Source organism: Fringilla coelebs (assembly GCF_963513975.1).
Source record: "Fringilla coelebs genome assembly, chromosome: 12".
NCBI classification, from domain to species: Eukaryota; Metazoa; Chordata; class Aves; order Passeriformes; family Fringillidae; genus Fringilla; species Fringilla coelebs.
Window position 1 is genome coordinate 4,144,637 of NC_140038.1, and position 27,441 is coordinate 4,172,077.

General features: G+C 56.7%; 1 protein-coding gene across 1 annotated transcript; it reads left to right on the plus strand.

The window, feature by feature from the left end:
• Positions 1-26,804, plus strand: STRA6 (signaling receptor and transporter of retinol STRA6; the record flags this gene model as incomplete). Its single annotated transcript, XM_084213441.1, has 18 exons — positions 1-66; positions 1,335-1,489; positions 3,074-3,152; positions 4,600-4,685; positions 6,328-6,404; positions 7,824-7,990; positions 9,834-9,956; positions 11,162-11,229; positions 11,338-11,414; positions 12,214-12,275; positions 13,890-14,070; positions 17,291-17,366; positions 19,041-19,174; positions 20,915-21,032; positions 22,671-22,772; positions 24,668-24,831; positions 25,470-25,607; positions 26,626-26,804. The coding sequence occupies 18 exons, from the start codon at positions 1-3 to the stop codon at positions 26,802-26,804; spliced, it is 2,052 nt and encodes a 683-aa protein (XP_084069567.1).
• Between the last annotated feature and the right edge of the window lie 637 nt (positions 26,805-27,441).

A 27,441-nucleotide genomic window follows, 5' to 3' on the forward strand; every position in this document is an offset into this window, starting at 1 on the left:
ATGGCGCTGGGGACAATTCCCGGGATGGCGCTGGGGACAATTCCCGGGCTGGCCGTGTCGCCGCTGGTGGCACTTTGGGGACAGCGCCGCTGCCCCTCCCCCACCCTCCCCTCCCTTCCCTCCCCGCGACCTTCGCGCGGCTTTTCCAGCTCCGAGAATTCCCAGGAAAACCCAAACAAAGGCGGGAGCAGCTCCGGAGCCTCGGGATCGGCCCTGGGAACTGGGAGCGGAGCCGCTTTTCCCGGGATTTTTCCCACTTTTCCCGGGATTTCCCCCACCTCTTTCCCACTTTTCCAGCCCTCATCCCACTTTTCCCGGCATTTTTCCCACTTTTCCCGTCCCTATCCCGCTTTTCTCGGAGTTTTTTCCCACTTTTCCAGCCCCCGCTTTTCCTGGCATTATCCCTGCTTTCCCAAGAATTTTCCCCACATTTTTTCCCTTCTTTTCCTCGTGTTTTTCCCGGCGTTTTTCCCATTTCTCCCGGCATTTTCCCCATTTTTCCCGGTTTTTTTCCCACTTTCCCAGGGGTTTCCCCATTTTTCCAGGCATTTTTCCCAGTTTTCCCAGCATTTTTCCCATTTTTCCCAGGGTTTTTCCCACTTTCCCGGGTTTTTCCCCATATTTCCTGGGGTTTTTCCCACTTTCCCGGGGTTTTTCCCATTTTTCCAAGCATTTCCCCCATTTTCCCCAGGGTTTTTCCCATTTTTCCCGGGGTTTTTCCAACTTTCCCAGCATTTTCCCCATTTTTCCCGGGGTTTTTCCCACTTTCCCGGCATTTTTGCCATTTTTTCCCGGGGTTTTTCCCAGTTTTCCTAGCATTTTTCCCAGTTTTCCCGGGTTTTTTCCCACTTTCCCGGGGCTTTTCCCATTTTCCCGGCATTTTTCCCAGTTTTCCCAGGGTTTTCCCCATTTTTCCCAGCATTTTTCCCTGTTTTTCCAGCATTTTCCCCAGTTTTCCTGGGTTTTTTCCCACTTTCCCGGGGTTTTTCCCACTTTCCCAGCATTTTTCCCATTTTTCCCGGGGTTTTTCCCACTTTCCCAGAGTTTTTCCCACTTTCCTGGGGTTTTTTCCACTTTTCCCAGGGTTTTTCCCATTTTTCCCGACGTTTTTCCCTGTTTTCCCAGCATTTTTCCCATTTTTCCTGGGTTTTTTTCCCCATTTTCCCGGGGTTTTTCCCCATTTTTCCCAGGGTTTTCCCCCATTTTTCTTGGGGTTTTTTCCCACTTTCCCAGCATTTTTCCCACTTTCTTGGGGGTTTTCCCACTTTTCCCGTGTTTTTTCCCATTTTCCCGGGATTTTCCCCATTTTTCCCATTTTTTTCCCGCTTTTCCAGCCGAGGGGAGGTCCCGGTGGGGGAGGGGCAGCCATGGCCCCCAACGGCTCCGTGGGATTTCGGGATTCCCCCCTGGAGCCGGGAATTTTCCTGGATGAGGATTTGGGATCCGACTGGTACATCTACGAGTCCACCGAGCCCGCGCCCCGCGACGAGTGAGTGGCCCCAAAATGTCCCCAAAATGTCCCCAAAATGTCCCCAAAACGTCCCCAAAATGTCCCCAAAATGTCCCCAGAGTGGCCCCAAAAGTGGCCCCAAAATGGCCTCAAAATGGCCCCAAAATGCCCCAAATTGACCCCAGAATATCCCAAAAATGCCCCAAAAAATGTCCCCAAAATTGTCCCCAGAATGTCCCCAAAGTGTCCCCAAAATGTCCCCAAAATGTCCCCAAAAATGGCCCCAAAATATTCCCAAAATGTCCCCAAAACGGCCCAAAAACATCCCCAAAATTGGCCGCCAAATGTCCCCAAAATGTCCCCAAAAGGCCTCCAAAATTGTCCCCAAAATGTCCCTAAAATATGGCCAAAATTGTCCCCAATATTGTCCCCAGAATATTCCCAAAGTGTCCCCAAAAGTTCTCCAAAATGTCCCCAAAAGGTCTCCAAAATGTCCCTAAAAAAGGCCTCTGAAATTGTCCCCAGAATGTCCCCAAAGTATTCCCAGAATGTCCCCAGAACATCCCTAAAATGTCCCCAAAAAAGGCCCTGAAATGTCTCCAAAAATATTCCCAAAATATTCCCAAAAATGTCCCCAAAAGGCTTCCAAAATTGTCCCCAGTGTCCCCAAAAGTGTCCCCAAAATGACCCCAGAATATCACTAAAATTTCCCCTGAAATGTCCCCAAAAGGTCTCCAAATGTGTCCCCAGAATGTCCCCAAAGTGTCCCCAAAATGTCCCCAAAATTGTCCTCAAAAATGTCCCCAAAAATGTCCCCAGAATATTCCCAAAGTGTCCCCAAAAGTTCTCCAAGATGTCCTCAAAATGTCCCCAAAAATGGCCTTAAAATGTCCCCAAAATACCCCTAAAATGTCCCCCAAAATGGCCCAAAATTGTCCCCAAAAATGTCCCCCAAAGTGTCCCTAAAATGTCCCTAAAATGCCTCCGAAATTGTCCCCAAAATGTCCCAAAACTGTCCCCAAAATGTCCCCAGAACATCCCTAAAATGTCCCCAAAGTGTCCCCAAAAGTTCTCCAAGATGTCCTCAAAATGTCCCCAAAATATCCCCAAAAATGTCCCCAGAATGTCCCCAAAAGGCCTCCAAAATTGTCCCCAAAATTGTCCCCAAAAGTGTCCCCAAAGTGTCCTCAAAATGTCCCCTGAAATGTCCCCAAAAATGGCCCCAAAATATTCCCAAAATGTCCCCAAAAACGGCCCAAAAACATCCCCAAAATTGTCCCCAAAAATGTCCCCAGAATGTTCCCAAAGTGTCTCCAAAATGTCCCAAAATGTCCCCAAAACGTCCCCAAAGTGTCCCCAAAAATGTCCCCAAAACGTCCCCAAAATTGTCCCTGATTCCTCCTCCCCCACAGAACAAATCCCAGAATTTTGCACCCTCTGAGAATCCTGGGAATTTTGCTCATTCCCAGATTCATTCCTGGAACTTTTCCCTCCGGCCCCGCCATTCCCAGATTTATTCCCGTCCCAAATCCCGGATTTTTCCCATTTTTTCCCATCCTTTTTCCCGACCCTTTTAGAGTGTGTTCCCATCCCAAAAAATCCGGGATTTTCCCGTTTTTCCAGCCTTTTTCCCGACGCCATCCCGGAATGCCACCCCACCATCTCCCCCCGGATGTACCACGCCGTCATGGCTACCCTTTCCGTGAGTATCCGCCCCAAAATTCCCAAAAAAACCCCAAAAAAATCCCCAATCCCTCATTCCCGCCCGTCTGGGATGGATTTTCCCGCCCTGGAATTCCCGGAATTCCCGGATTTCGCTTCCCTGGGGGACAGGAACTCCAAAATTCCTCCCAAATCATTCCTGGGTCACTTTTCTGTAGATTTATGGGGTCTCCATGAGGATCCCATCATTCCCAGATCTCCTTTCCATGGATTTTTGGGTTCTCCATGGGGTTCACATCATTCCCATAATTCCCAGATCCCTTTTCCATGGATTTATGGGGTTTTCATGAGGATCCCATCATTCCCAGAACCCTTTCCCATGGGTTCATGGGGTTTTCCATGGGGTTCCCATCATTCCCAGGACCCTTTTTCCATGGATTTATGGGTTCTCCATGGGATTCACATCATTCCCATAATTCCCAGATCCCTTTTCCATGGATTTATGGGGTTTCCATGAGGATCCCATCATTCCCAGATCTCCTTTCCATGGATTTATGGGGTGTCCATGGGGTTCCCATCATTCCCATAATTCCCAGATCCCTTTTCCGTGGATTTATGGGGTCTCCATGAGGATCCCATCATTCCCAGGACCGTTTTCCCTGGATTTATGGGGTTTTCATGAGGATCCCATCATTCCCAGGACACTTTTCCATGGATTTATGGGGTGTCCAAGGGAATTGCATAATTCCCATCATTCCCAGGTCCCTTTTCCCTGGATTTCTGGGGTCTCCATAGGGTTCCCATCATTCCCACCATTCCCAGGTCTCTTTCCCATGGATTTATGGGTCCTCCTTGGGATTCCCATCATTCCCAGGACCCCCTTTCCATGGATTTATGGGGTTTCCATGAGGATTGCATCATTCCCATCATTCCCAGGTCTCTTTTCCCTGGATTTATGGGGTCTCCATGGGGTTCCCATCATTCCCATCATTCCCAGGACCCTTTCCCATGGATTTGTGGGGTCTCAATGGGGTTCCCGTCATTCCCATCATTCCCAGGACCGTTTTCCACGGATTTATGGGGTTTCCATGAGGATCCCATCATTCCCAGGACCCTTTTCCATGGATTTGTGGGTTCTCCATGAGGATCCCATCATTCCCATCATTCCCAGGTCTCTTTTCCATGGATTTATGGGGTCTCTATGGGATTCCCATCATTCCCATCATTCCCAGAACCCTTTTCCATGGATTCATGGGGTGTCTCTGGAGTTCCCACCATTCCCAGGTCTCTTTTCCCTGGATTTATGGAGTCTCCATGGGCTTCCCATCATTCCCATCATTCCCAGGACCCTTTTTCCATGGATTTATCCATGGATTTTTCCATGGGGTTCCCAGCACTCCAGGACCCTTTCCCATGGATTTATGGGGTCTCCCTGGGGTTCCCACCATTCCCAGGACCCTTTTCCATGGATTTCCCTCCCGTTCCAGCTGGCCGTGATCCTGGCCTTGTCCTTCCTGGTCAAGCGCCGCCGGCTCCACCTCAGCTGCTGGAACGGCGTCCCGGGATTGCTCAGGTATGGAATTCCCAAAATCCCCTGATCCCTTCCCAAAAAGGGCTCAGAATTCCCAAAATCCCCTCCTTGAAAAGGGCTCAGAATTCCCAAAATCCCCCTGATCCCTTCCCAAAAATGACTCAGAATTCCCAAAATCCCCTCTTTGGAAAATGACTCAGAATTCCCAAAATCTCATCCCTGGAAACGACTCAGAATTCCCAAACCCTGCTGATCCTTCCTTAGGAAAGGGCTTGGAATTCCCAAATTCCCCTCCCTGCAAATGGCTCGGAATTCCCAAATTCCCTTCCATGGACAGTGCTCGGAATTCCCAAAACCCCGTTCATCCCTCTGTGGGAAGGGCTCAGAATTCCCAAAATCTCGTCCTACAAAGGGGTCAGAATTCCCAAAACCCCACTGATCTCTCCCCGGAAAGAGCTCAGAATTCCCAAAATCCCCTCCCTGAGAAACTACTCAGAATTCCCAAATCCCATTCCTTCAAAGGGCTCAGAATTCCCAAAATCCCATTCCTGGGAAGGAGCAGGAATTCCCTCAGTCCCTCCCTGGGAAGGAACGGGAATTCCCAAAATCCGGTTCCTGGGAAGGAGTGGGAATTCCCTCAGTCCCTCCGTGGGAAGGAGCTGGAATTCCCCAAATCCCTGGGAAGGAGCAGGAATTCCTTCAGTCCCTGGGAGGGAGGAGGAATTCCCAAATCCCCTCTCTGGGAAGGAGCGGGAATTCCCAAAGTGCCTCCCGGGGAAGGAGTGGGAATTCCCATAATTCCTGGGAAGGAGCAGGAATTCCTGCAATCCCTGGGAAGGAGCGGGAATTCCCTCAGTCCATTCCTGGGAAGGAATGGGAATTCCCTCAGTCCCTCCCTGGAAACAACTCAGAATTCCCAAATTCCCTCTCTGGGAAGGAGCAGGAATTCCCTCAGCCCCTCCCTGGGAGGGAGCAGGAATTCCCAAAATCCTGTTCCTGGGAAGGAGCAGGAATTCCTGCAGTTCCTCCACGCAAAGGAGCGGGAATTCCCAAAATCCCTGGGAAGTAGCAGGAATTCCCAAAGTGCCTCCTTGGGAAGGAGTGGGAATTCCGCAATCCCTGGGAAGGAGTGGGAATTCCCTCAGTGCCTGAGAAGGGGCAGGAATTCCTGGAGTCCCTTTCTGAGAAGGAGCGGGAATTCCCATAGTCCCTCCATGGAAAGGAGCGGGAATTCCCAAAATCCCTCCATGGGAAGGAGCTGGAATTCCCTCTGTTCCTGGGAAGGAGCGGGAATTCCTGCAGTCCCTGTCTGGGAAGGAGCCGGAATTCCCTCAGTCCCTCCGTGGGAAGGAGTGGGAATTTCCAAAATCCCGTTCCTGGGAAGGAGTGGGAATTCCTGCAGTCTCTCTCTGGGAAGGAGCAGGAATTCCCAAAGTGCCTCCCTGGCAAGGAGCGGGAATTCCCAAAATCCCTGGGAAGGAGTGGGAATTCCCGCCATCCCTCCATGGAAAGGAGCAGGAATTCCCTCAGTCCCTGGGAAGGAGTGGGAATTCCCTCCGTCCCTGGGAAGGAGTGGGAATTCCCTCCGTCCCTGGGAAGGAGTGGGAATTCCCTCGGTCCCTGGGCAGGATGGGGCATTCCCTCCATCCCTGGGCGGCATTCCCGACCGGCATTCCCGCCGCAGCCCCGGCAATCTCCTGGAGCAGGACGGGCACCGCGCCGTGGCCGCCGCCGTCTTCGCGCTGCTCTGCGCCGAGCTGGGCCGAGCCCTGCTGGAGCCGCGCCCGCCGCCGCTGCTGCCGCCCCCGGGGACAGGGACAGCGGGGACAGCGACACACGGGGGGACAGCCACAGAGGGGACAGACACAGGGACAGCCGCCGCATCGCCCGCCGCCCGCGGTGAGACAGCCTGCGCGCAAATCCCCTCCTGGAACGCTTCGGGATTCCCAAATGGCATCCCTGGGAAGGGCTCGGAGTCCCCAACATCCCCACCCCGCCAAGGGCTCGGGATTCCCAAATCCTCACCTGGAAATAGCTCAGAATTCCCAAAATCCCCTCCTGGGAAGGGCTCAGAGTTCCCAAAATCCCCTCCTGAGAACGGCCTGGAATTCCCAAATGGCATCCCTGGGAAGGGCTCGGAATTCCCAAATCCCCACTCTGGGACGGGCTCAGGATTTCCAAAACCCCCACGTGGGAAGGGCTTGGAATTCCCAAAATCCCCACCTGGAAATGGCTCGGGATTCCCAAATGGCATCCCTGGGAAGAGCTTGGAGTTCCCAAAATCCCCACTCTGGGTAGGGCTCGGAACACCCAAAATCCCCACCTGGGAAGGGCTTGGAGTTCCGAAATCCCCACCTTGGAAGGGCTCAGAATTCCCAAAATCCCCTCCTGGGAAGGGCTCAGAGTTCTGAAATCCCCACTCTGGGAAGGGCTCGGGATTCCCAAATGGCATCCCTGGGAAGGGCTCAGGATTCTCAAATCCCGCCTCTGGGTAGGGCTCAGAATTCCCAAAAACCCCACCTGGGAAGGGCTTGGAATTCCCAAATCCCATCCCTGGGAAAGGCTGGGTGGGCTGGTGACAGTGACCCCATGTCCCCAGGGGGGTGGCCATGTCCTCGGGTGGTGACAGTGACTTGGTATCCTTGGGGGGGTGGCAGTGTCCCAGGGTGGTGGCAGTGTCCCAGGGTGGTGGCAGTGTCCCAGGGCAGTGTGTCCCCAGGGCAGTGGCAGTGTCCCAGGGCAGTGGCAGTGTCCCCAGGGTGGTGGCAGTGTCCCCAGTGAAGTGGCAGTGTCCCAGGGTGGTGGCAGTGTCCCAGGGCAGTGGCAGTGTCCCAGGGTGGTGGCCATGTCCCAGGGCAGTGTGTCCCCAGGGTGGTGACCATGTCCCCAGGGTGGTTGCCATGTCCCCAGGGTGGTGGCAGTGTCCCAAGGGTGGTGGCAGTGTCCCAGGGTGGTGGCAGTGTCCCAGGGCAGTGTGTCCCCAGGGTGGTTGCCATGTCCCCAGGGCGCTGTGTCCCCAGTGTAGTGGCAGTGTCCCCAGGGTGGTGACCATGTCCCCAGGGCAGTGGCAGTGTCCCCAGGGCAGTGGCCATGTCCCCAGGGTGGTTGCCATGTCCCCATTGCGCCGTGTCCCCCGCGGGTGCCGCCCTCCCCGCACTGACGGGCGCGGTGGCCGTGCAGAGTTCTGGAAGGTTCTGTGGCTGCTCTATTTCCCGGCGCTCTACTCGCCCCTGCTGGCCTGCGCCGGCCCCCGGCACCGCCTGGGCTACGCCGCGGGGACACTGCTGGCCTGGGGACACTGCGGCGCCCAGGCCTGGCACCGCGCACAGTGTCCCCTGGCGCCACAGGTGGGTGGCACGGCCGCCGCGCTGGCACCGCGCTGGCACGGCTCGCTGGGGCGCTCTGCGGGGGGATGGGCGCCATTGTCACCTCCTGGGGTGGCCCTGGGGGGATGGGCGCCCTTGTCACCTCCTGGGGTGGCCCTGGGGGGATGGGCGCCATTGTCACCTCCTGGGGTGGCCCTGATGGGTTGTGACATCCTTGTCACCTCCTGGGGTGGGCCTGGTGGGTGGTGGCTCCTTTGTCACCTCCTGGGGTGGCCCTGATGGGTGGTGGCTCCTTTGTCACTCCCTGGGGTGGCCTTGATGGGCTGTGGCTCCTTTGTCACCTCCTGGGGGGGCTCTGGGGGGATGGGGTGCCCTTGTCACCTCCTGGGGTGGCCCTGGTGGGTGGTGGCTCGTTCGTCCCCTCCATGGGTGGCTCTGGGGGGATGGGGTGCCCTTGTCACCTCCTGGGGTGGCTCTGGTGGGTGGTGGCTCCCTTGGGGTGGCCCTGATTGGTGGTGGCTCCCTTGTCACCTCCATGGGTGGCCCTGAGGTGATGGGGCTCCCTTGTCACCTCCTGGGGTGGCCCCAATGGGTGGTGGCTGCCTTGTCACTCCCTGGGGTGGCCCTGATGGGTTGTGGCTCCCTTGTCACCTCCTGGGGTGGCTCTGGGGGGATGGGCGCCCTTGTCACCTCCTGGGGTGGCCCTGGTGGGTGGTGGCTCCCTTGTCACCTCCTGGGGTGGCCCTGGTGGGCTGTGGCTCCTTTGTCACCTCCTGGGGTGGCCCCGATGGGTTGTGGCTCCCTTGTCACCTCCTGGGGTGGCTCTGAGGAGTTGTGACATCCTTGTCACCTCCATGGGTGGCCCTGGTGTGTTGTGGCTCCCTTGTCACCTCCTGGGGGGGGTTCTGGGGGATGGGGCACCCTTGTCACCTCCTGGGGTGGTCCCGATGGGTGGTGGCTCCCTTGTCACCTCCTGGGGTGGCCCTGGGGGGATGGGCTCCCTTGTCACCTCCTGGGAGGGCTCTGGTGGGCTGTGGCTCCCTTGTCACCTCCTGGGGTGGCTCTGGGTGATGTGGCTCCCTTGTCCCCTCCTGGGGTGGCCCCGATGTGTTGTGGCTCCCTTGTCACCTCCTTGAATGGCCCTGATGGGTGGTGGCTCCTTTGTCACTCCCTGGGGTGGCCCTGATGGGTTGTGGCTCCTTTGTCACCTCCTGGGGTGGCCCTGCTGGGTGGTGGCTCCCTGGGGTGGCCCTGAGGTGATGGGGCTCCTTTGTCCCATCTGGGGGTGGCCCTGATGGGATGTGGCATCCTTGTCACCTCCATGGGTGGCCCTGGTGGGTTGTGGCTCCCTTGTCACCTTGTGGGTGGCCCTGGTGGGCTGTGGCTCCCTTGTCACCTCCTGGGGTGTCCCCAAGGCCAGGAAAAGGACAGCGAGGTGGCCCGAGGTGGCAGTGACCCTGTGTCCCCAGGGGGGTGGCAGTGCCCCTGGTGGTGGCAGTGCCCCCATGTCCCCAGGGGGGTGGCAGTGACCCAGGGGTGGTGGCAGTGACCCCGTGTCCCCAGGGGTGGTGGCAGTGACCCTGGGGGTGGCAGTGACCCCGTGTCCCCTGGGGTGGTGGCAGTGACCCTGGGGGTGGCAGTGCCCCTGGGGGTGGCAGTGTCCCCGTGTCCCCAGGGTGGTGGCAGTGCCCCTGGTGGTGGCAGTGTCCCCGTGTCCCCTGGGGTGGTGGCAGTGACCCAGGGGTGGTGGCAGTGACCCTGGTGGTGGCAGTGCCCGTGGTGGTGGCAGTGTCCCCGTGTCCCCAGGGTGGTGGCAGTGTCCCCGTGTCCCCTGGGGGTGGCAGTGTCCCCGTGTCCCCGGCAGATCCACCGTCTGTACTCGCTGCTGTCCCACGTCCCCGTGCTGCTGTCCCTGTCCCTGCTCAGCCTCTGGTACCCGGCGCTGCTCCTGCGCAGCCTCCGCCGGGGGGACGGCCCCGAGCCGCGGGTACGGACACGGGAACTATCGGGAATTATCGGGAATTATCGGTATTGGGATTGGGATCGGGAACGGGATGGGGATTGGGATTGGGATCGGGATCAGGACTGGGATCAGGATTGGGATTGGTACCCATCGCTGCTCCTGCGCAGCCTCTGCAGCGGGGACAGCCCTGAGCCCCGGGTACGGACATGGAGGTTGGGAATTATCGGGAATTTGGGATTGGGATAGGGATAGGGATTGGGTTTGAGATCAGGATTGGGATTGGGATAGGGATCGGGATCGGGATTGGGATTGGGATCAGGATTGAGATTGGGATGGGGATTGGGATTGGGATGGGGATTGGGATTAGGATCGGGATTGGGATCAGGATCTGGACTGGGATTGGGATCTGGACTGGGAGCGGGATTGGGACTGGGATATGGATTGAGATCAGGATCAGGATCAGGTTTGGGATTGGGATTGGGATCGGGATTGGGATGGGGATTGGGATGGCGATTGGGATTGGGATTGAGATCAGGATCTGGATTGGGATTGGGATTGGGATCAGGATTGAGATCAGGATTGGGATTGACAGCCTGATTGGGATTGAGATTAGGATTGCAATCAGGACTGGGATTGGGATTGGGATTGGGACCGGGATTGGGACTGGGATCAGGAGCTCCACGTGTTCCCCTCCCAGCCCTGCCTCTGGGGGCTCTCCGTTGGGATCTGGGATTGGGATCAGGATTGGGATTGGGATCTCTGTGTTCCCCTCCCAGCCCTACCTCCGGGGGCTCTCCGTTGCCATCCCAGGACTGGGATTGGGATCAGGGTTGGGATCCCCGCGTGTTCCCCTCCCCCTGCTGCCGAGGGCTCTCCTTTGCCGTCCCCACACCAGCGGCGGGCTCAGGAAATTCCTCCGGGATAAATCCCTCACACCAGAAGCTCCCGCCACCCACGGCTCCCTTCAGGCCAGCCCCGGGCTCTCCTGGTTTTCCGGGATAATCCCCAGAGCTGGGGGTTTTGTTGGGAAGAGAGGAGGGAAAAGCGGGAAAGGCCTGAGGCGACCCCGGCCGGGCTAGCGAGGGATCCCAGCGGGGTTTGGGAACAAAATCCCGCTTTATTCCCGCTTTTCCGCACCGACACCACGTGTCCCCGCCCTCGGGAATTCCCGTGGGGATCCGCCCGGGATGAGGGGGTGGCCGGGACCCAAATCCATCCGTTCTTCCCAGATTTCCGGGAAAAGCTATTACAGGAAGTACCTCAAGGCCCTGCTGTCCAAGCGGGGCCGGAAGGGGAGGTAAGGATGGAAATTCCCATTCCCAGCAATTCCCATTCCCAGCAATTCCCATTCCCAGCAATTCCCATTCCCGAGGTGGGGAATGTCACCCTCTCCCACCCCCCACAGCTCTGTCAAGATGGAGGAGAGCCTCGGCTCCCGGATCCGCTCCTACCTGCTCTCCTACGTCTACATTCCCGAGGAAGGTGGGCGCCTGGAAAATCTCCTGGGATCGGGGCTTGGGATTTATGGATCAGCCAGGGCGATCCCAAAAAATCCCGGGTTGCTCCAAGCCCTGTCCGACCCGGCCCGGCTTGGAGCCCAAATCCAGCCGGGGACAGGGATCTGCAAATCCATGGAAAAGGGGTCCTGGGGGTGATGGGAATCCCGTGGAAGCCCTGTAAATCCATGGAATTATGGGAAACCCATGGAGGCCCCCATAAATCCATGGAAAAGAGGTCCTGGGAATGATGGGAATGATGGGATCCTCATGGAAACCCCATAAATCCATGGAAAAGGGTTCTGGGAATGGTGGGAATGATGGGAACCCCATGGAGACTCCATAAATCCTGGGAAAGGAGATATGGGAATGCTGGGAACTCCAGGGACACCCCATAAATCCATGGGAAAGGGTCCTGGGAATGATGGGAACCCCCTGCAGGCCCCATAAATCCATGGGAAAGGGGGTCCTGGGACAATTCCAGGGAGTTTTGGGGCAGCCACGCTTTTCCCGGGAAAGCTTGGCCAGGGAAGGATGGGAGCAGCCGGAGGCTGGAGCAGGGAATTGTCCTGCAATTCCCACTGAGGGGGTGAAATCCCGGGAATGCAGAGCCATTCCCATCCACGGAGGGGGCAGGGAATGCCCTGGGTTTCCATGGAAAAGCAGGATGGAGCCATTCGTCCGTTCCCGACGGGAATTCCCTGCGGAAATCCCATTCCAAAGGGCGTTCCCTTTGCCGGTGGATCCTGCTCCAGCACCCCAAATTCCCAACTTTTCCCCTCCAGGATTCCGGATCCCACTGAAGCTGGTGGTGTCCGTCACCGTGGCCGTCGTTGCCGTCTACCAGGTGACATTCCCGGAGGATCCCCCGGGAATGGGGTTAAAATTCCTTCTGGAATTCCCGAAATCCCGCGGGATCTGAGTTGTAAATCCCAAAATCCCGCAGGATCCGGGCTGTAGATCCCAAAATCCCATGGAATCCAAGCCTTAGACACCCTGGGATCCAGGCCATGAATCCCTAAATCCCATGGATCCATGCTGTAAATCCATAAATCCCGGGGGATCTGAGCCGTGAAATCCCGAAATCCTGTGGGAACCGTGCTGTAAATCCTGTGGGATCCGAGCCCTAAATTCCTAAATCCCATGAGATCTGAGCTATAAATCGCGAAATCCCAGGGGATCCGAGCAGCAAATCCTGCAGGATCTGAGCCATAAATCCTGAAATCCTATGGAATCCGACCATAAATCACGAAATCCAGAGGGATTTGAGCCATGAATCGCTAAATCCTGTGGAATCCGAGGCATGCATCCTGAAGTCCTGCGGGATCCATGCTGTAAATCCCAAAATCCTGCGGCATCTGAGCTGTAAATCCCAAAATCCCGCGGGATCCCAGCTGTAAATCCCAAAATCCTGTGGGATCTGAGCTGTAAATCCCAAAATCTTGAGGGATCCCAGCTGTAAATCACGAAATGCCATGGGATCTGGTCAGTAAATCCCATGGGATTTGAGCTGTTAATCTTGCAGGATTCGAGCCATAAATCTCAAAATCCTGTGGGATCCCAGCTGTAAATCCCAAAATCCTTCGGGATCCCAGCTGTAAATCCCAAAATGCCGTGGGATCTGAGCTGTAAATCTCATGGGATCTGAGCTGTTAATCTTGCGGGATCCAAGCCATAAATCCCAAAATCCTGCGGGATCCCAGCTGTAAATCCCAAAATCCTGCAGGATCCCAGCTGTAAATCCCAAAATCCTGTGGGATCTGAGCCGTAAATCCCAAAATCTTGAGGGATCCCAGCTGTAAATCACGAAATGCCGTGGGATTCAGTCAGTAAATCCCATGGGATTTGAGCTCTTAATCCGTGGGATCTGAGCCATAAATCCCAAAATCCTGTGGGATCCGAGCCGTAAATCCCGAAACGCCGCGGGATCCCAGCTGTAAATCCCAAAATCCCGCGGGATCCCAGCTGTAAATCCCGAAATGCCGCGGGATCCCAGCTGTAAATCCTGAAATGCTGTGGGATCCCAGCTGTAAATCCCAAAATCCTGCGGGATCCCAGCTGTAAATCCTGAAATGCCGTGGGATCCTGTCAGTTAATCCCAAAATCCCACAGGATCCCAGCCGTAAATCCCAAAATCCTGTGGGATCCAAGCCGTAAATCCCAAAATCCTGTGGGATCCGAGCCGTAAATCCCGAAATGCTGCAGGATCCAAGCTGTAAATCCCAAAATCCCGCGGGACCCGAGCCGTAAATCCCAAAATCCCGCGGGATCCGAGCCGTAAATCCCAAAATCCCGCGGGATCCGAGCCGTAAATCCCAAAATCCCACGGGATCCGAGCCGTAAATCCCAAAATCCCACGGGATCCGAGCCGTAAATCCCAAAATCCCGCGGGATCCGAGCCGTAAATCCCGAAATCCCGCGGGATCGGAGCCGGAGCTGAGGCGGCCCCCCGTCCCCGCAGATGGCCGTGCTGCTGCTGCTGGCCGTGGTGCCCCCGCTGCGGATCGTCCGGGCGGGAATGACCAAGGACGTGGTGGTGCTGCTGGTGCAGTTCGGGCTGGTGCCCTCGCAGGGCGCGGCCGTGCCCGGGGACATGGAGCAGGAGCTGCGCACCGCACGACACTTCCTCTGGGCCCTGGAAGGTGGAGCCTCAGCCCCGTCCCCATCCCGATCCGGATCCTCATCCCAACCACAATCCAGATCCCAATCCCAGTCCCGATCCAGATCCCCATCCCAACCCCAATCCGGATCCCGATCCCAGTCCTGATCCAGATCCAGATCCCCATCCCGATCCCGATCTGGATCCCAATCCCAAACCCAATCCAGATCGGGATCCCAGTCCTGATCCAGATCCCCATCCCCATCCCAATCCAGATCCAGATCCCAATCCCAAACCCAATCCAGATCGGGATCCCAGTCCTGATCCAGATCCAGGTCCCAATCCCAACCCCAATCTGGATCGGGATCCCAGTCATGATCCAGATCCTGATCCCCATCCCCATCCCAATCCTGATCCAGATCCCAATCCCAGCCCCAATCCGGATCGGGATCCCAGTCCTGATCCGGATCCAGATCCCCATCCCAATCCAGATCCAGATCCCCATCCCAACCACAATCCAGATCAGGATCCCAGTCCTGATCCGGATCCCGATCCCCGTCCCAATCCAAATCCCAGTCCCAGTCCAGATCCCCATCCCAACCCCAATCCAGATCAGGATCCCAGTCTTGATCCCGATCCCCATCCCCATCCCAATCCAGATCCAGATCCCCATCCCAACCCCAATCCGGATCGGGATCCCAGTCTTGATCCCGATCCCCATCCCCATCCCAATCCAGATCCAGATCCCCATCCCAACCCCAATCCGGATCGGGATCCCAGTCCTGATCCCAAACTCAATCCAGATCCCAATCCCAATCCTGATCTGGATCCTAATCCTGATCCCCGTCCCAATCCCAATCCAGACCCCAATCCTAATCCTGACCCAGATCCCAATCCAAATCCCAATCCAAATCCCAATCCAGATCCCAATCCAGATCCCAATCCTGATCCTGATCCTATTCCCAATCCCAATCCAGATACGGATCCCAATCCTGATCCAGATCCCTATTCCAATCCTGATCCTGATCCCAGCCCCAATCAAGATCCTGATCCCAATCCAGACCCCAATCCCAATCCAGATCTGGATCTCAATCCCAATCCCAATCCCAATCCGGATCTGGATCCCAATCCTGATCCCGATCCTAATCCTGATCCCAGTCCCAATCCTGATCCTGACCCCGATCCCAGTCCCAGTCCAAATTCTGATCCCAGTTCCAGTCCCAGTCCCAGTCCCAGTCCAGATCCTGATCCTAATCCCAGTCCCAATCCAAGTCCCTATCCTGATCCCAATCCAGATCCTGATCCCAATCCCAGTCCCAATCCCAGTCCCAGTCCCAGTCCAGATCGCAATCCCCATCTCGGCTGGATCAACGCTCGAGAAGGGATTCCGGAGGGATTTCCCAAGGATTCCCCGCCTGGAGGATGGGATGGGGCAGATTCCAAGGGGATTTCCAGAGGATGGGAGGGGGCGGATTCCGTGGGGTAGATTCCATGGGGGGATTTTGGGAGGATTCCTTGCCCAGAAGATGGGATTGGGAGGGTTCCAGAGGGTTTCTGGGAGGATGGGATGGGGGCAGATTCCAGAGGGATTTCCAGAAGATTCCCCACCCACAGGATGGGATGGGGCGGATTCCAGAAGGATTCTGGGAGGACGGGATGGGGGCGGATTCCAGAGGGATTTCCAGAGGATGGGATGGGGCAGATTCCATGGGGAAATTTTGGGAGGATTCATTTCCTGGAGGACGGGACGGGGTTGATTCCAGGGGGATTTTAGGAGGACGGGATGGGGCAGATTCCAGAGGGGGGATTTCCAGAAGATTCCCAGCCCAGAGGACGGGATGAGGGGAATTCCGGAGGGATTCTGGGAGGATGGGATGAGGAAGAATCCAAGGGGATTTTGGGAGTGGTTGGCAGGGATGGGGCGGATCCCAGGGGGATTTCCAGAAGATTCCCCACCCAGAGGACGGGATGAGGAAGATTCCATAGGGATTTTGGGAGGATGGGATGAGGGCAGATTCCAGAGGGGGGATTTCCAGAAGATTCCCCACCCAGAGGACGGGATGAGGAGGATTCCAGGAGGACGGAATGCAGAGGATTCCAGGAGGATTTGGGAAAGATTCCTGGCCTGGGGGGGATGGGATGGAGCAGATTCCAGAGGGATTTCCAGAGGATGGGACGGGGTTGATTCCAGAGGGATTTTGGGAGGGTGGGATGGGGGCAGATTCCAGGGGGATTTCCAGAAGATTCCCCACCCAGAGGGCAGGACGGGGCAGATTCCAGAAGGATTCTGGGAGGACGGAATGCAGAGGATTCCAGGAGGATATCAGAAAGATTCCTGGCCGGGGGGGGGGGATGGGATGGGGCGGATTCCAGCGGGATTTCGGGAGCAGCCGGCGGGGATGGGGCTGTGCCAGGCTGGCGCGTGCCAAAGCGGGAAGAGACTCCGGGAAAAGCCGTTGGGAAGAGCCGGAGGGAAGAGCCGGAGGGAAGAGGTGGCAGATGCTGCAGGCTTGGAAACGTGCTGGAAGGGAACAGATGGGCCCTGGATCCCTGGAGAGTGGAAATCCTTGGATGGGGGATGAGGGAAGAGCGGGGAAGAAGGAATAGCAAGGATAAGGGGAATTCCAGGGATCAGGGAGTTTCAGGGATGAGGGAATTCCAGGGATCAGGGAGTTTCAGGGATCAGGAAATTTCAGGGATGAAGGGAATTTCAGGGCTGAGGGAATTCCAGGAATCAGGGAATTTCAGGGATGAGGAAATTTCAGGGATGAAGGGATAGCAAGGATGAGGAGAATTCCAGGGGTCATGGAATAGCAGGGCTGAGGGAATTTCAGGGATAAAGGAATTCCAGGGATGATCAGGGAATTCCAGGGACCAGGGATTGGCAGGGATGCTCCCCTCCTTCCTCGGGATCCCACCAGCTCCACAGAGGATTTCCGGGGCTTTTCCTGGATCCCCCAACCTCTCTCATCCCGTTTTTTCCCTTCTCCCACTTTCCCGCTGATCCCTTTTCCCAAGACCCCCATCCCAGCTCGCTCCCGGGGTTTTCCTGGATTTCCCTTCCCCTTTCCTGGATTTTCCTGGATTTTCCCTCCCTCCGTCCTGTCCACCCCCCCTCGGGAGCTGAAGGAGGGATTGACAAAAGGAGGGAAACTGAGGCACGGTGCCCATCCCTCTTTCCCAGGGCACAATTCCCAGCCAAACCCCGCTCCCAGCGTCGCTCCCGACCCCAAATCCAGGAATTTTTTCCTGTTTTCCCGCAGTGTGCTACGTCTGCTCGCTGGTGCTGTGCTGCCTGCTCACCTGCGCCATGCTGCTCCGGAGCCTGGCCATGCATAGGTGGGTGGGGCCGGCCCCGCCCCCATTCCCAGTATCCCCATTCCCAGTATCCCCATTCCCGATATCCCCATTCCCAATATTCCCATTCCTAGTATCCCCATTCCCGATATCCCCATTCCCAGTATCCCCATTCCTGATATTCCCATTCCCAATATTCCTAGCCCCATTCCTGATACCCCCAGCCCCATTCCCAATATTCTCTTTCTTGATGTTCCCAGCCCCATTCCCAGGTTTCCCAGCCCCATTCCAAATGTCCCCAGCCCCATTCCCAATGTTTCCAGGCCCATTTCCAATGTCCCTGTCCCCTTTCCCAATGTTCCCATTCCCAGTGTCCCCATCCCCATTCCTGGTCTTCCCATTCCTATTTCCAATATTCCCAATGTCCCCGCACCCATTCCTGATGTCCCCATTCCCATTCCCAGTATTCCCGTCCCCATTCCCAATATCCCCATTCCTGATGTCCCTGTCCCCATTCCCGATGTTCCTGTTCCCTTTCCCAATGTTCCCATTCCCAATATCCTCATCCCCATTCCCGATATCCCTGTCCCCATTCCCAATGTTCCCATTCCCGATGTCCCTGTCCCCAATTCCTGACATTCCCATTCCCGACATTCTCATTCCCAATGTCCCTGTCCGTTCCCATTCCCGACGTTCCAATTCCCTCTGTCCCTGTCCCCATTCTCCATGTCCCCATTCCCGATGTCCCTGTCCCCATTCCTCATGTCCCAATTCCCGATGTCCCTGTCCCCATTCCCTCTGTCCCTGTCCCCATTCCCCATGTCCCCATTCCCGCTGTCCCTGTCCCCATTCCCAATGTCCCTGTCCCCATTCCCCATGTCCCCATTCCCAAGGTCCCTGTCCCCAATTCCCAACATTACCATTCCCAATGTCCCTCTCCCCAGTTCCCTCTCCCCAGTTCCCTGTCCCCAATTCCCTGTCCCCATTCCCAATGTCCCTGTCCCCATTCCCCATGTTCCCATTCCCGATGTCCGCATTCCCGCTGTCCCTGTCTCCATTCCCCATGTCCCTATTCCTGACGTCCCCATTCCCGATGTCCCTGTCCCCATTCCCAATGTCCCGGTCCCCATTCCCGATGTCCCCATTCCCGATGTCCCCATTCCCAATGTCCCTCTCCCCAATTCCCTGTCCCCATTCCCCATGTCCCCATTCCCCATGTCCCCATTCCTGACGTCCCCATTCCCAATGTCCCCTTTCCCCATGTCCCCATTCCCGATGTCCCTGTCTGTCCCCATTCCCCCTGTCCCCATTCCCGATGTCCCCATTCCTGATGTCCCTGTCCCCATTCCTGACGTCCCCATTCCCAATGTCCCCATTCCCCCTGTCCCCATTCCCAATGTCCCTGTCCCCAATTCCCGACATTACCATTCCCAATGTCCCTCCCCCCAGTTCCCTGTCCCCAGTTCCCTTTCCCCATTCCCAATGTCCCTGTCCCCATTCCCCATGTTCCCATTCCCGATGTCCCCATTCCCGCTGTCCCTGTCCCCATTCCCAATGTCCCTGTCCCCATTCCCCATGTCCCTGTCCCCATTCCCAATGTCCCCATTCCCACTGTCCCCATTCCCGCTGTCCCTGTCCCCATTCCCGCTGTCCCCATTCCCGCCGTCCCTGTCCCCATTCCCGGGCCGGGACCGATCCGTGGCCGTTTCCCGCCAGGTCCAACCTGCGGGCGCTGTACCAGGGCGCCGTGCTGGACGTCTTCTCCAAGGCCCACATCCTCCGGCCTTCCCGGGAATCCCTCGTCTGCTGGATGGCCTTCTCCAGCTTCCAGGCGGCCTTCGCCTGCCTGGGTACCGGGATTTGGGGATCACGGCACGGGGATCCCGATTTTCCTCGGGATTGAGCAGCAATTCCCCGTTTTTGCCCCATTTCCAAGAGGGTTTTTAGCTTCCTTTCCTCAAACGGGATCTGACCGGTTTTGGGATGGTTGGGAATTGGGAAAAAACTGGAAAAAAAATCAGAAAAATTGGGTTGGGAATTCAAAAATTGGGAAGGGGTGGAAGGATGCCTGGGTAACGGAATTTTGGGATCACGGGATGGGGGATCCCGATTTTATTAAGGATTAAGCAGGAATTCCCTGTTTTTGCCCCAATTCCAAGAGGATTTTAATCCCCCTTTCCTCAAATGGGATCTGGCGGATTTGGGGAGCGTGGGATGGTTGGGAATTGGGGAAAAAATGGAAAAATAATTGAAAAAAATTGATTAAAAAAATCAGAAAAATTGGGTTGGGAATTCAAAAATTGGGAAGGGGTGGAATGATGTGTGAGTAATGGAATTTTGGGATCACAGCATGGGGATCCCAATTTTCCTCGGGATTGAGCAGGAATTCCCTGTTTTTGCCCCATTTCCAAGAGGGTTTTTAGCTTCCTTTCCTCAAACGGGATCTGGCGGGTTTTGGGAGCGTGGGATGGTTGGGAATTGGGAAAAAAATGGAAAAAATAATTAGAATAATTGGATTGGGAATTCAAAAATTGGGAAGGGGTGGAAGGATGCCTGGGTAACGGAATTTTGGGATCACGGGATGGGGGATCCCGATTTTATTAAGGATTAAGCAGCAATTCCCTGGTTTTTGCCCCATTTACGGAAGGATTTTAATCCCCCTTTCCTCAAATGGAATCTGGCGGGTTTTGGGAGTGTGGGATGGTTGGGAATGGGGAAAAAAATGGAAAAATAATTGAAAAAAATTGATTAAAAAATCAGGAAAATTGGGTTGGGAATTCAAAAATTGGGAAGGGGTGGAATGATGTGTGAGTAATGCAATTTTGGGATCACAGCACGGGGATCCTGATTTTCCTTGGGATTGAGCAGCAATTCCCTGTTTTTGCCCCATTTCCAGAAGGGTTTTTAGCTTCCTTTCCTCAAACGGGATCTGGCGGGTTTTGGGAGCGTGGGATGGTTGGGAATAGGGAAAAAACTGGAAAAATAATTTGAAAAAATCAGAAAAATTGGGTTGGGAATTCAAAAATTGGGAAGGGGTGGAATGATGCCTGGGTGACGGAATTTTGGGATCATGGGATGGAGATCCTGATTTTATTAAGGATTAAGCAGGAATTCCTGGTTTTTGCCCCATTTCCAGAAGGATTTTAATCCCCTTTTCCTCAAACAGGATCTGGCACATATTGGAAGTGTGGGATGGTTGGGAATTGGGAAAAACCAGAAAAAAATAATTGGAAAAAATGGGAAAAATTGTATTGGGAATTCCAAGAGGAGGAAGGGGTGGGGTGATGCCTGGGTTTGGCTCGATCCCAAATATTTGAGCGGGAAAAGCTGCGGAAGGCTCTGTTCCTTGGCACCTCCCGGGGGTTCCTCATCCCCATCCCAGCCTGGATCATCCTGGGAATGGGGAGGGGGACCCCAAAAAGAGGGAAAACCTTCACTCCACCCCCAGGAATTTTGGGGATAACCCCTTGGGAATGCAGGCCTGCTTGTGGGGACTGGCGGGGTTTCCGTGGGATGGTCGGGAAAGACGGGATTTGGGGAATGGGAGCCGTCTGTCCATCCCGGATTCCCGCCCCGTGCTCCCATTCCAGGTCTCCTGATCCAGCAGGTGATTTTCTTCCTCTGCTTCGTGGCCTTCACCTTCCTGGTGGTGATCCCGCTCCAGCTCGGCACCAGCTCCCCGCTCTTCGGGATCGTCCGGAACATGTGGTGAGCTGGGAAGGGCTGGAAACCCTAGGGAATGGTCCTGGATGGGTTTGGGATGTGGGGTTTTTCCAACACCGATGGAATTTCCTGCATGGGTTGGGAATTTGGGGCATTCCCGGTGATTTGGGACACTCCTGGTGTCCATCCCACTCTTTGGGATGATCCGGAACATGTGGTGAGCTGGGAAGGGCTGGAAACCCCAGGGAATGCCCTGGATGGGTTTGGGATGCTCCATGTGGGGTTTTTCCAACACCGCTGGAGGTTCCTGCCCGGGTTGGTGATTTCGGGCATTCCCGGTTATTTGGGGCATTCCCGGTGTTTTGGGGCATTCCTGGTGATTTGGGGCATTCCCGGTGTTTTGGGACACTCCCAGTGTCCATCCCGCTCTTCGGGATCATCCGGAACATGTGGTGAGCCGGGAAGGGCTGGAAACCCCAGGGAATGGCCCTGGATGGGTTTGGGATGTGGGGTTTTTCCAACACCGATGGAATTTCCTGCATGGGTTGGGAATTTGGGGCATTCCCGATGTTTTGGGGCATTCCCAGTGTCCATCCCGCTCTTCGGGATCATCCGGAACATGTGGTGAGACCTCAGAAAAGGCTGGAAACCCCAGGGAATGGCCCGGGATGGGTTTGGGATGTGGGGTTATTCCAACACCAATGGAGGTTCCTGCCCGGGTTGGGAATTTGGGTCATTCCCGGTTATTTGGGGCATTCCCAATGTTTTGTGGCATTCCCAGTGTCCATCCCACTCTTCGGGATCATCCGGAACATGTGGTGAGCTGGGAAGGGCTGGAAACCCCAGGGAATGGCCCGGGATGGGTTTGGGATGTGGGGTTATTCCAACACCAATGGAGGTTCCTGCCCGGGTTGGGAATTTGGGTCATTCCCGGTTATTTGGGGCATTCCCAATGTTTTGTGGCATTCCCAGTGTCCATCCCGCTCTTCGGGATCGTCCGGAACATGTGGTGAGCCCTCGGGAAGGGCTGGAAACCCCAGGGAATGGCCCTGGATGGGTTTGGGATTCTCCACTGGGGTTTTTCCAACACCACTGGAGGTTCCTGCCTGGGTTGGGGATTTGGGTCATTCCTGGCGTTTTGGGACATTCTCGGTGTTTTGGGGCATTCCTGATGTTTTGGGGCATTCCCGGTGTTTTGGGCGCATTCCCAGTGTTTTGTGACATTCCCCTTTTTTTGTGACAGTCCCGGTGTTTGGGTCATTCCCGGTGTTTGTGACATTCCCTATGTTTTGGGTCATTCCCGGTGTTTTGGGTCATTCCCCTTTTTTTGGGACATTCCCGGTGTTTGGGTCATTCCCAGTGTTTGGGACATTCCCGGTGTTTGGGACATTCCCCTTTTTTTGGGACATTCCCCTTTTTTGGGGCCATTCCCGGTGTTTGGGACATTCCCCTTTTTGGGGGCCATTCCCCTTTTTTGGGTCATTCCCGGTGTTTGGGGCCATTCACGGTGTTTTGGGTCATTCCCCTTTTTTTGGGACATTCCCGATGTTTGTGACATTCCCGATGTTATGGTCATTCCCCTTTTTTGGGGCCATTCCCGGTGTTTTTGGGGCCATTCCCGGTGTTTTTGGGGCCATTCCCGGTGTTTTGGGCCATTCCCGAGCGCCCGTCCCGCCCTTCCAGGCCCTTCTGGCTGACCCTGGTTCTGGCCGTGCTCCTGCAGCACCTCCTGGCCCATTCCCAGTTCCTGGAGCGCCATTCCCTGCAGAAGGAGATCACCAACAGGTACGGGCACAGCGCCATCGTCCCCCGGTGTCCCCGGGGCAGGGGTGGCAGCAATTCCACAGGTGGCACCTCCAGGTGTCCTGGATTTCGGTGTGGGGACACCGGCGAGGGTGGCCCTGCTCCACCGGCCCCATTCCCAAGGATGGGCAGGCCCGGATCCCTCGGGATCGGCCGGGTGGGATCCGTCACTGCTGGCGGGTGTCCCTCACTCAGGGATGGTGTCACCACCCGTGACCAGGGTGACAGAGGGACACAAGGGTCCTGTCAGGCCAGCGTGACTCCCCTGGAGCCAGCATCCATCCCAGGCCACCAGCAGATGTCCCCCACTCAGGGGTGGTGACACCACCCGTGACCAGGGTGACAGAGGGACACAAGTGTCCTCCTGCCAGGCCAGCGTGACTCCCCTGGAGCCAGCGTCCATCCCAGGCCACCAGCAGATGTCCCTCACTCGGGGTGGTGTCACCACCCAAGAGCCAAGAGGTGACAGAGGGACACAAGTGTCCTGTGCCACCTCCTGGCAGGGCACAGAGGCTCTCCTGGTGTCCATCCCAAATGACCAGCAGATGTCCCTCACTCAGGGATGGTGACACCACCCGTGACCAGGGTGACAGAGGGACACAAGTGTCCTGTGCCACCTCCTGTCAGGCCACCAAGGCTCTCCTGGAGCTGCTGTCCATCCCAGGCCACCAGCAGATGTCCCTCACTCAGGGATGGTGACACCACCCATGACCAGGGTGACAGAGGGACCCAAGTGTCCTCCTGCCAGGCCAGCGTGACTCCCCTGGAACCAGCGTCCATCCCAAACTGGCAGATGTCCCTCACTCCCATGTGATGTCACCACCAGAGACAGGGGTGACAGAGGGACCTGAACATCCTCCAGATGTGGCAGCAAGGCTCTCCTGAAGCTGGTGTCCATCCCAGGCCACCAGCAGATGTCCCTCACTCAGGGATGGTGCCACCACCCATGACCAGGGTGACAGAGGGACCCAAGTGTCCTGTGCCACCCCCTGGCAGGGCACAGAGGCTCTCCTGGTGTCCATCCCAAATGACCAGCAGATGTCCCTCACTCAGGGATGGTGACACCACCCGTGACCAGGGTGACAGAGGGACACAAGTGTCCTGTGCCACCCCCTGGCAGGGCACAGAGGCTCTCCTGGAGCTGCTGTCCATCCCAGGCCACCAGCAGATGTCCCTCACTCAGGGATGGTGACACCACCCATGACCAAGGTGACAGAGGGACACAAGTGTCCTCCTGCCAGGCCAGCGTGACTCCCCTGGAGCTGGTGTCCATCCCAGGCCACCAGCAGATGTCCCTCACTCTGGGCTGGTGACACCACCTGAGACCAGGGTGACAGAGGGACCTGAACATCCTCCAGAGGTGGCAGCAAGGCTCTCCTGGAGCTGGTGTCCATCCCAGGCCACCAGCAGATGTCCCTCACTCAGGGATGGTGTCACCACCCGAGACCAGGGTGACAGAGGGACACAAGTGTCCTGTGCCACCTCCTGGCAGGGCACAGAGGCTCTCCTGCTGTCCATCCCAGGCCACCATCAGATGTCCCTCACGCAGGGCTGGTGTCACCACCTGAGACTGGGGTGACAGAGGGACACAAGTGTCCTCCTGTCAGGCCAGCGGGACTCCCCTGGAGCTGGTGTCCATCCCAGGCCACCAGCAGATGTCCCTCACTCAGGGATGGTGTCACTACCCAAGACCCAAGAGGTGACAGAGGGACACAAGTGTCCTGTGCCACCGCCTGGCAGGACACAGAGGCTCTCCTGGTGTCCATCCCAAACCAATGGCCGATGTCCCTCCCTCAGAGGTGGTGTCACCACCCACAACCCAAGAGGTGACAGAGTGACCCATGTGTCCCCCTGTCACCTGTCCCCGTGCCCCGCAGGCGGGCGCTGTTCATCGTCACCTTCCTGCTCTTCCCCACCAACGTCCTGGTGGGCGCCATGGCCGCCCTGTGGCGCCTGCTCATCTCCGGCCTCTACAACGCCGTCCACCTCTGCCGGCTGGACGTCAGCCTGCTGCACCGCGGCGTGGACACCTTCGACCCAGGTGGGACGGCGGGGGGACACCGGGACACCACCGGGGGGGCGGGGTGGGACCCGGAGCTGCTGGCACGGAGGGTGGCACCTGGAGAGGGTGGCGTCTCCTGATTCCGGCTTTTTGTCCCAAAAAGGTGAGTGGTGAGCTTGGAGATTCACCAGGGGTCACATCGTGTGCTGGGTTAAAGAGGAAAGGACGTTTTTCCGGTGGGATTGAGGGTGGTTTGGGATTGGGATGGTGGTTTCTCCTGATTGCTGCTTGGTCCTGCTCTTTGATCCCAAAAACATGGGGAATGGCCTTTGGGGTTCCACCAGGGGTTACCTCACGTCTCGGGATAAAGGGACCTCGGGCCTTCCTCTGTTTTTCCTGCTGGGATTGAGGGTGGCTTCAGAACGCTGGGAATGGAACACCTGGGCCAGGTGGTGCCGGCTGGGTCTGGCTGTTTATCCCCAAAAAAAGCGGGATGAGCTTCGGGGTTTCACCTCATCTCCAGGGATAAAGGAGAGGGGAGCTCAGGGGAAATCAGGGTGACCCCTGCTCTTCCTGCCGGGATTGTGGGAGCACGGAGAGCAGAGCGGGATCCGTCCCTGGGCTCCGGGGAGGGAACTGGGAATGCTGTCCCCAGCGAGGGCGCGGTGTCCCCGCAGGGTACCGCACCTACTGCCACTACCTGCGGGTGGAGGTCAGCCAGTGCCACCCGCTGCTGAAGGCGTTCTGCATCCTGCTGCTCCAGCACGGCCGGAACGAGCCGACCACGGCGCCACGGGACACACCGCTGGAGGAAGGTGGGACCTGGGCACCGGGGACAGCGGGGGAAGGGACATCATCCATCATCCATCCATCCATCCATCCATCCATCCATCCATCCATCCATCCATCATCCATCTATCATCCATCCATCCATCCATCATCCATCCATCCATCCATCCATCCATCCATCCATCCATCCATCATCCATCCATCACCCATCCATCATCCATCCATCCATCCATCCATCCATCCATCCATCCATCCATCCATCATCCATCCATCCATCCATCCATCATCCATCCATCCATCATCCATCCATCATCCATCCATCATCCATCCATCCATCCATCCATCATCCATCCATCCATCCATCATCCATCCATCCATCCATCCATCATCCATCCATCATCCATCCATCCATCCATCCATCCATCCATCATCCATCCATCCATCCATCCATCCATCCATCCATCCATCATCCATCCATCCATCCATCCATCCATCCATCCATCCATCCATCATCCATCCATCCATCCATCCATCCATCCATCATCCATCCATCCATCCATCCATCCATCCATCCATCCATCATCCATCCATCCATCCATCCATCCATCATCCATCCATCCATCCATCCATCATCCATCCATCCATCATCCATCCATCCATCCATCCATCATCCATCCATCAACCATCCATCCATCCATCATCCATCCATTATCCATCCATCCATCCATCCAAGGGCTGATCCCACTCCATGGTAGAGATGTGTCTCTTTGGGATGTGATGGGATCTTGGTGCCTCCAGGGAATTGGGGCTGCAATCCGGGAATCCTGGAACGCTTTCCATTGGAAATCCCATCCAAGGACACCTCCCCCTATCCCAGTCCAACCTTTCCTCGGGCGCTTTGTGCATCCAGGAGTGGCCGCATCTCCTCTGGGAATTCCCTCCCAGCCCGGAATTCCGCCCCGAGCTCCCCTTTCCCAGCCGGAACCCATCCCTCCGCTCCTCATCCTGCCTCTTTTCCCGGCCCTCAATCCCGTCTCCTTCCAGGCCTCCAGCTGATGCATCCCAAGCCTCCGGCTCCGGGAAGGCCGCGATCCCGGCGGATCCGAGCCCGCTGGTGGGTGGCCTACACGCTCCTGCACAACCCCTCGCTGACCGCTTCCCGAAAAACCGCGCTGGCCGATCCCGCCGCCAACGGCGCCCAGCTCCGCCTTCCCCGGCCCTGAATTCCCGCCCATCCCATCTCCCATCATCCCCATCCCCGAATTTTGGGCGCTTCCCATGCCCTTTCCCAGCTCCCGGACTGTCTCCGAGGGTTCATCCCTAAATCCACGCCCAGCCGCTCCTGCCGTCCGGAGGTGACATCACCCAGCCCGGCCTGTGCGGAGCCGAGCCGAGGAAAACGCTCCCAGCATCCCAAAAATATTTTGGGATTCACTCCTGCCACCGGCCCGGCTCTCAGCAGCTTTTCCAGCACGGGACAATTCCCAGGGAACTGGGAGAGGAGCTCAGAGGGATCCCCAGCCGGCCCAAGGAACTCTCAACCACCGGGAATTTCCCCGGCAGCTCCACGCGGGAGGAAATTCCCATTCCCGGCTTCTCCCTTCGCCACCCCGGCTCCGTCTGGGCTCCGCTCCTGGGACGTTTTTCCCCCTCCCCGATTTTTGAAGGATCAAATCCCACCCTGCTCCCCGCCCTCTTCCCTTCCTGGTTTTGTGGCGATCCCGGCGTTTTCCGGGGCTGGGATCCATGGAAATCCTCGCTGGGAAGATCAGAGGAAGGGGAATAAAACAGAGACCTGGTTCCTACTCCCAGAATGCGCAGTTTTCCTTGGATATTCCCCCTTCCAGCAGGATTTGGGAC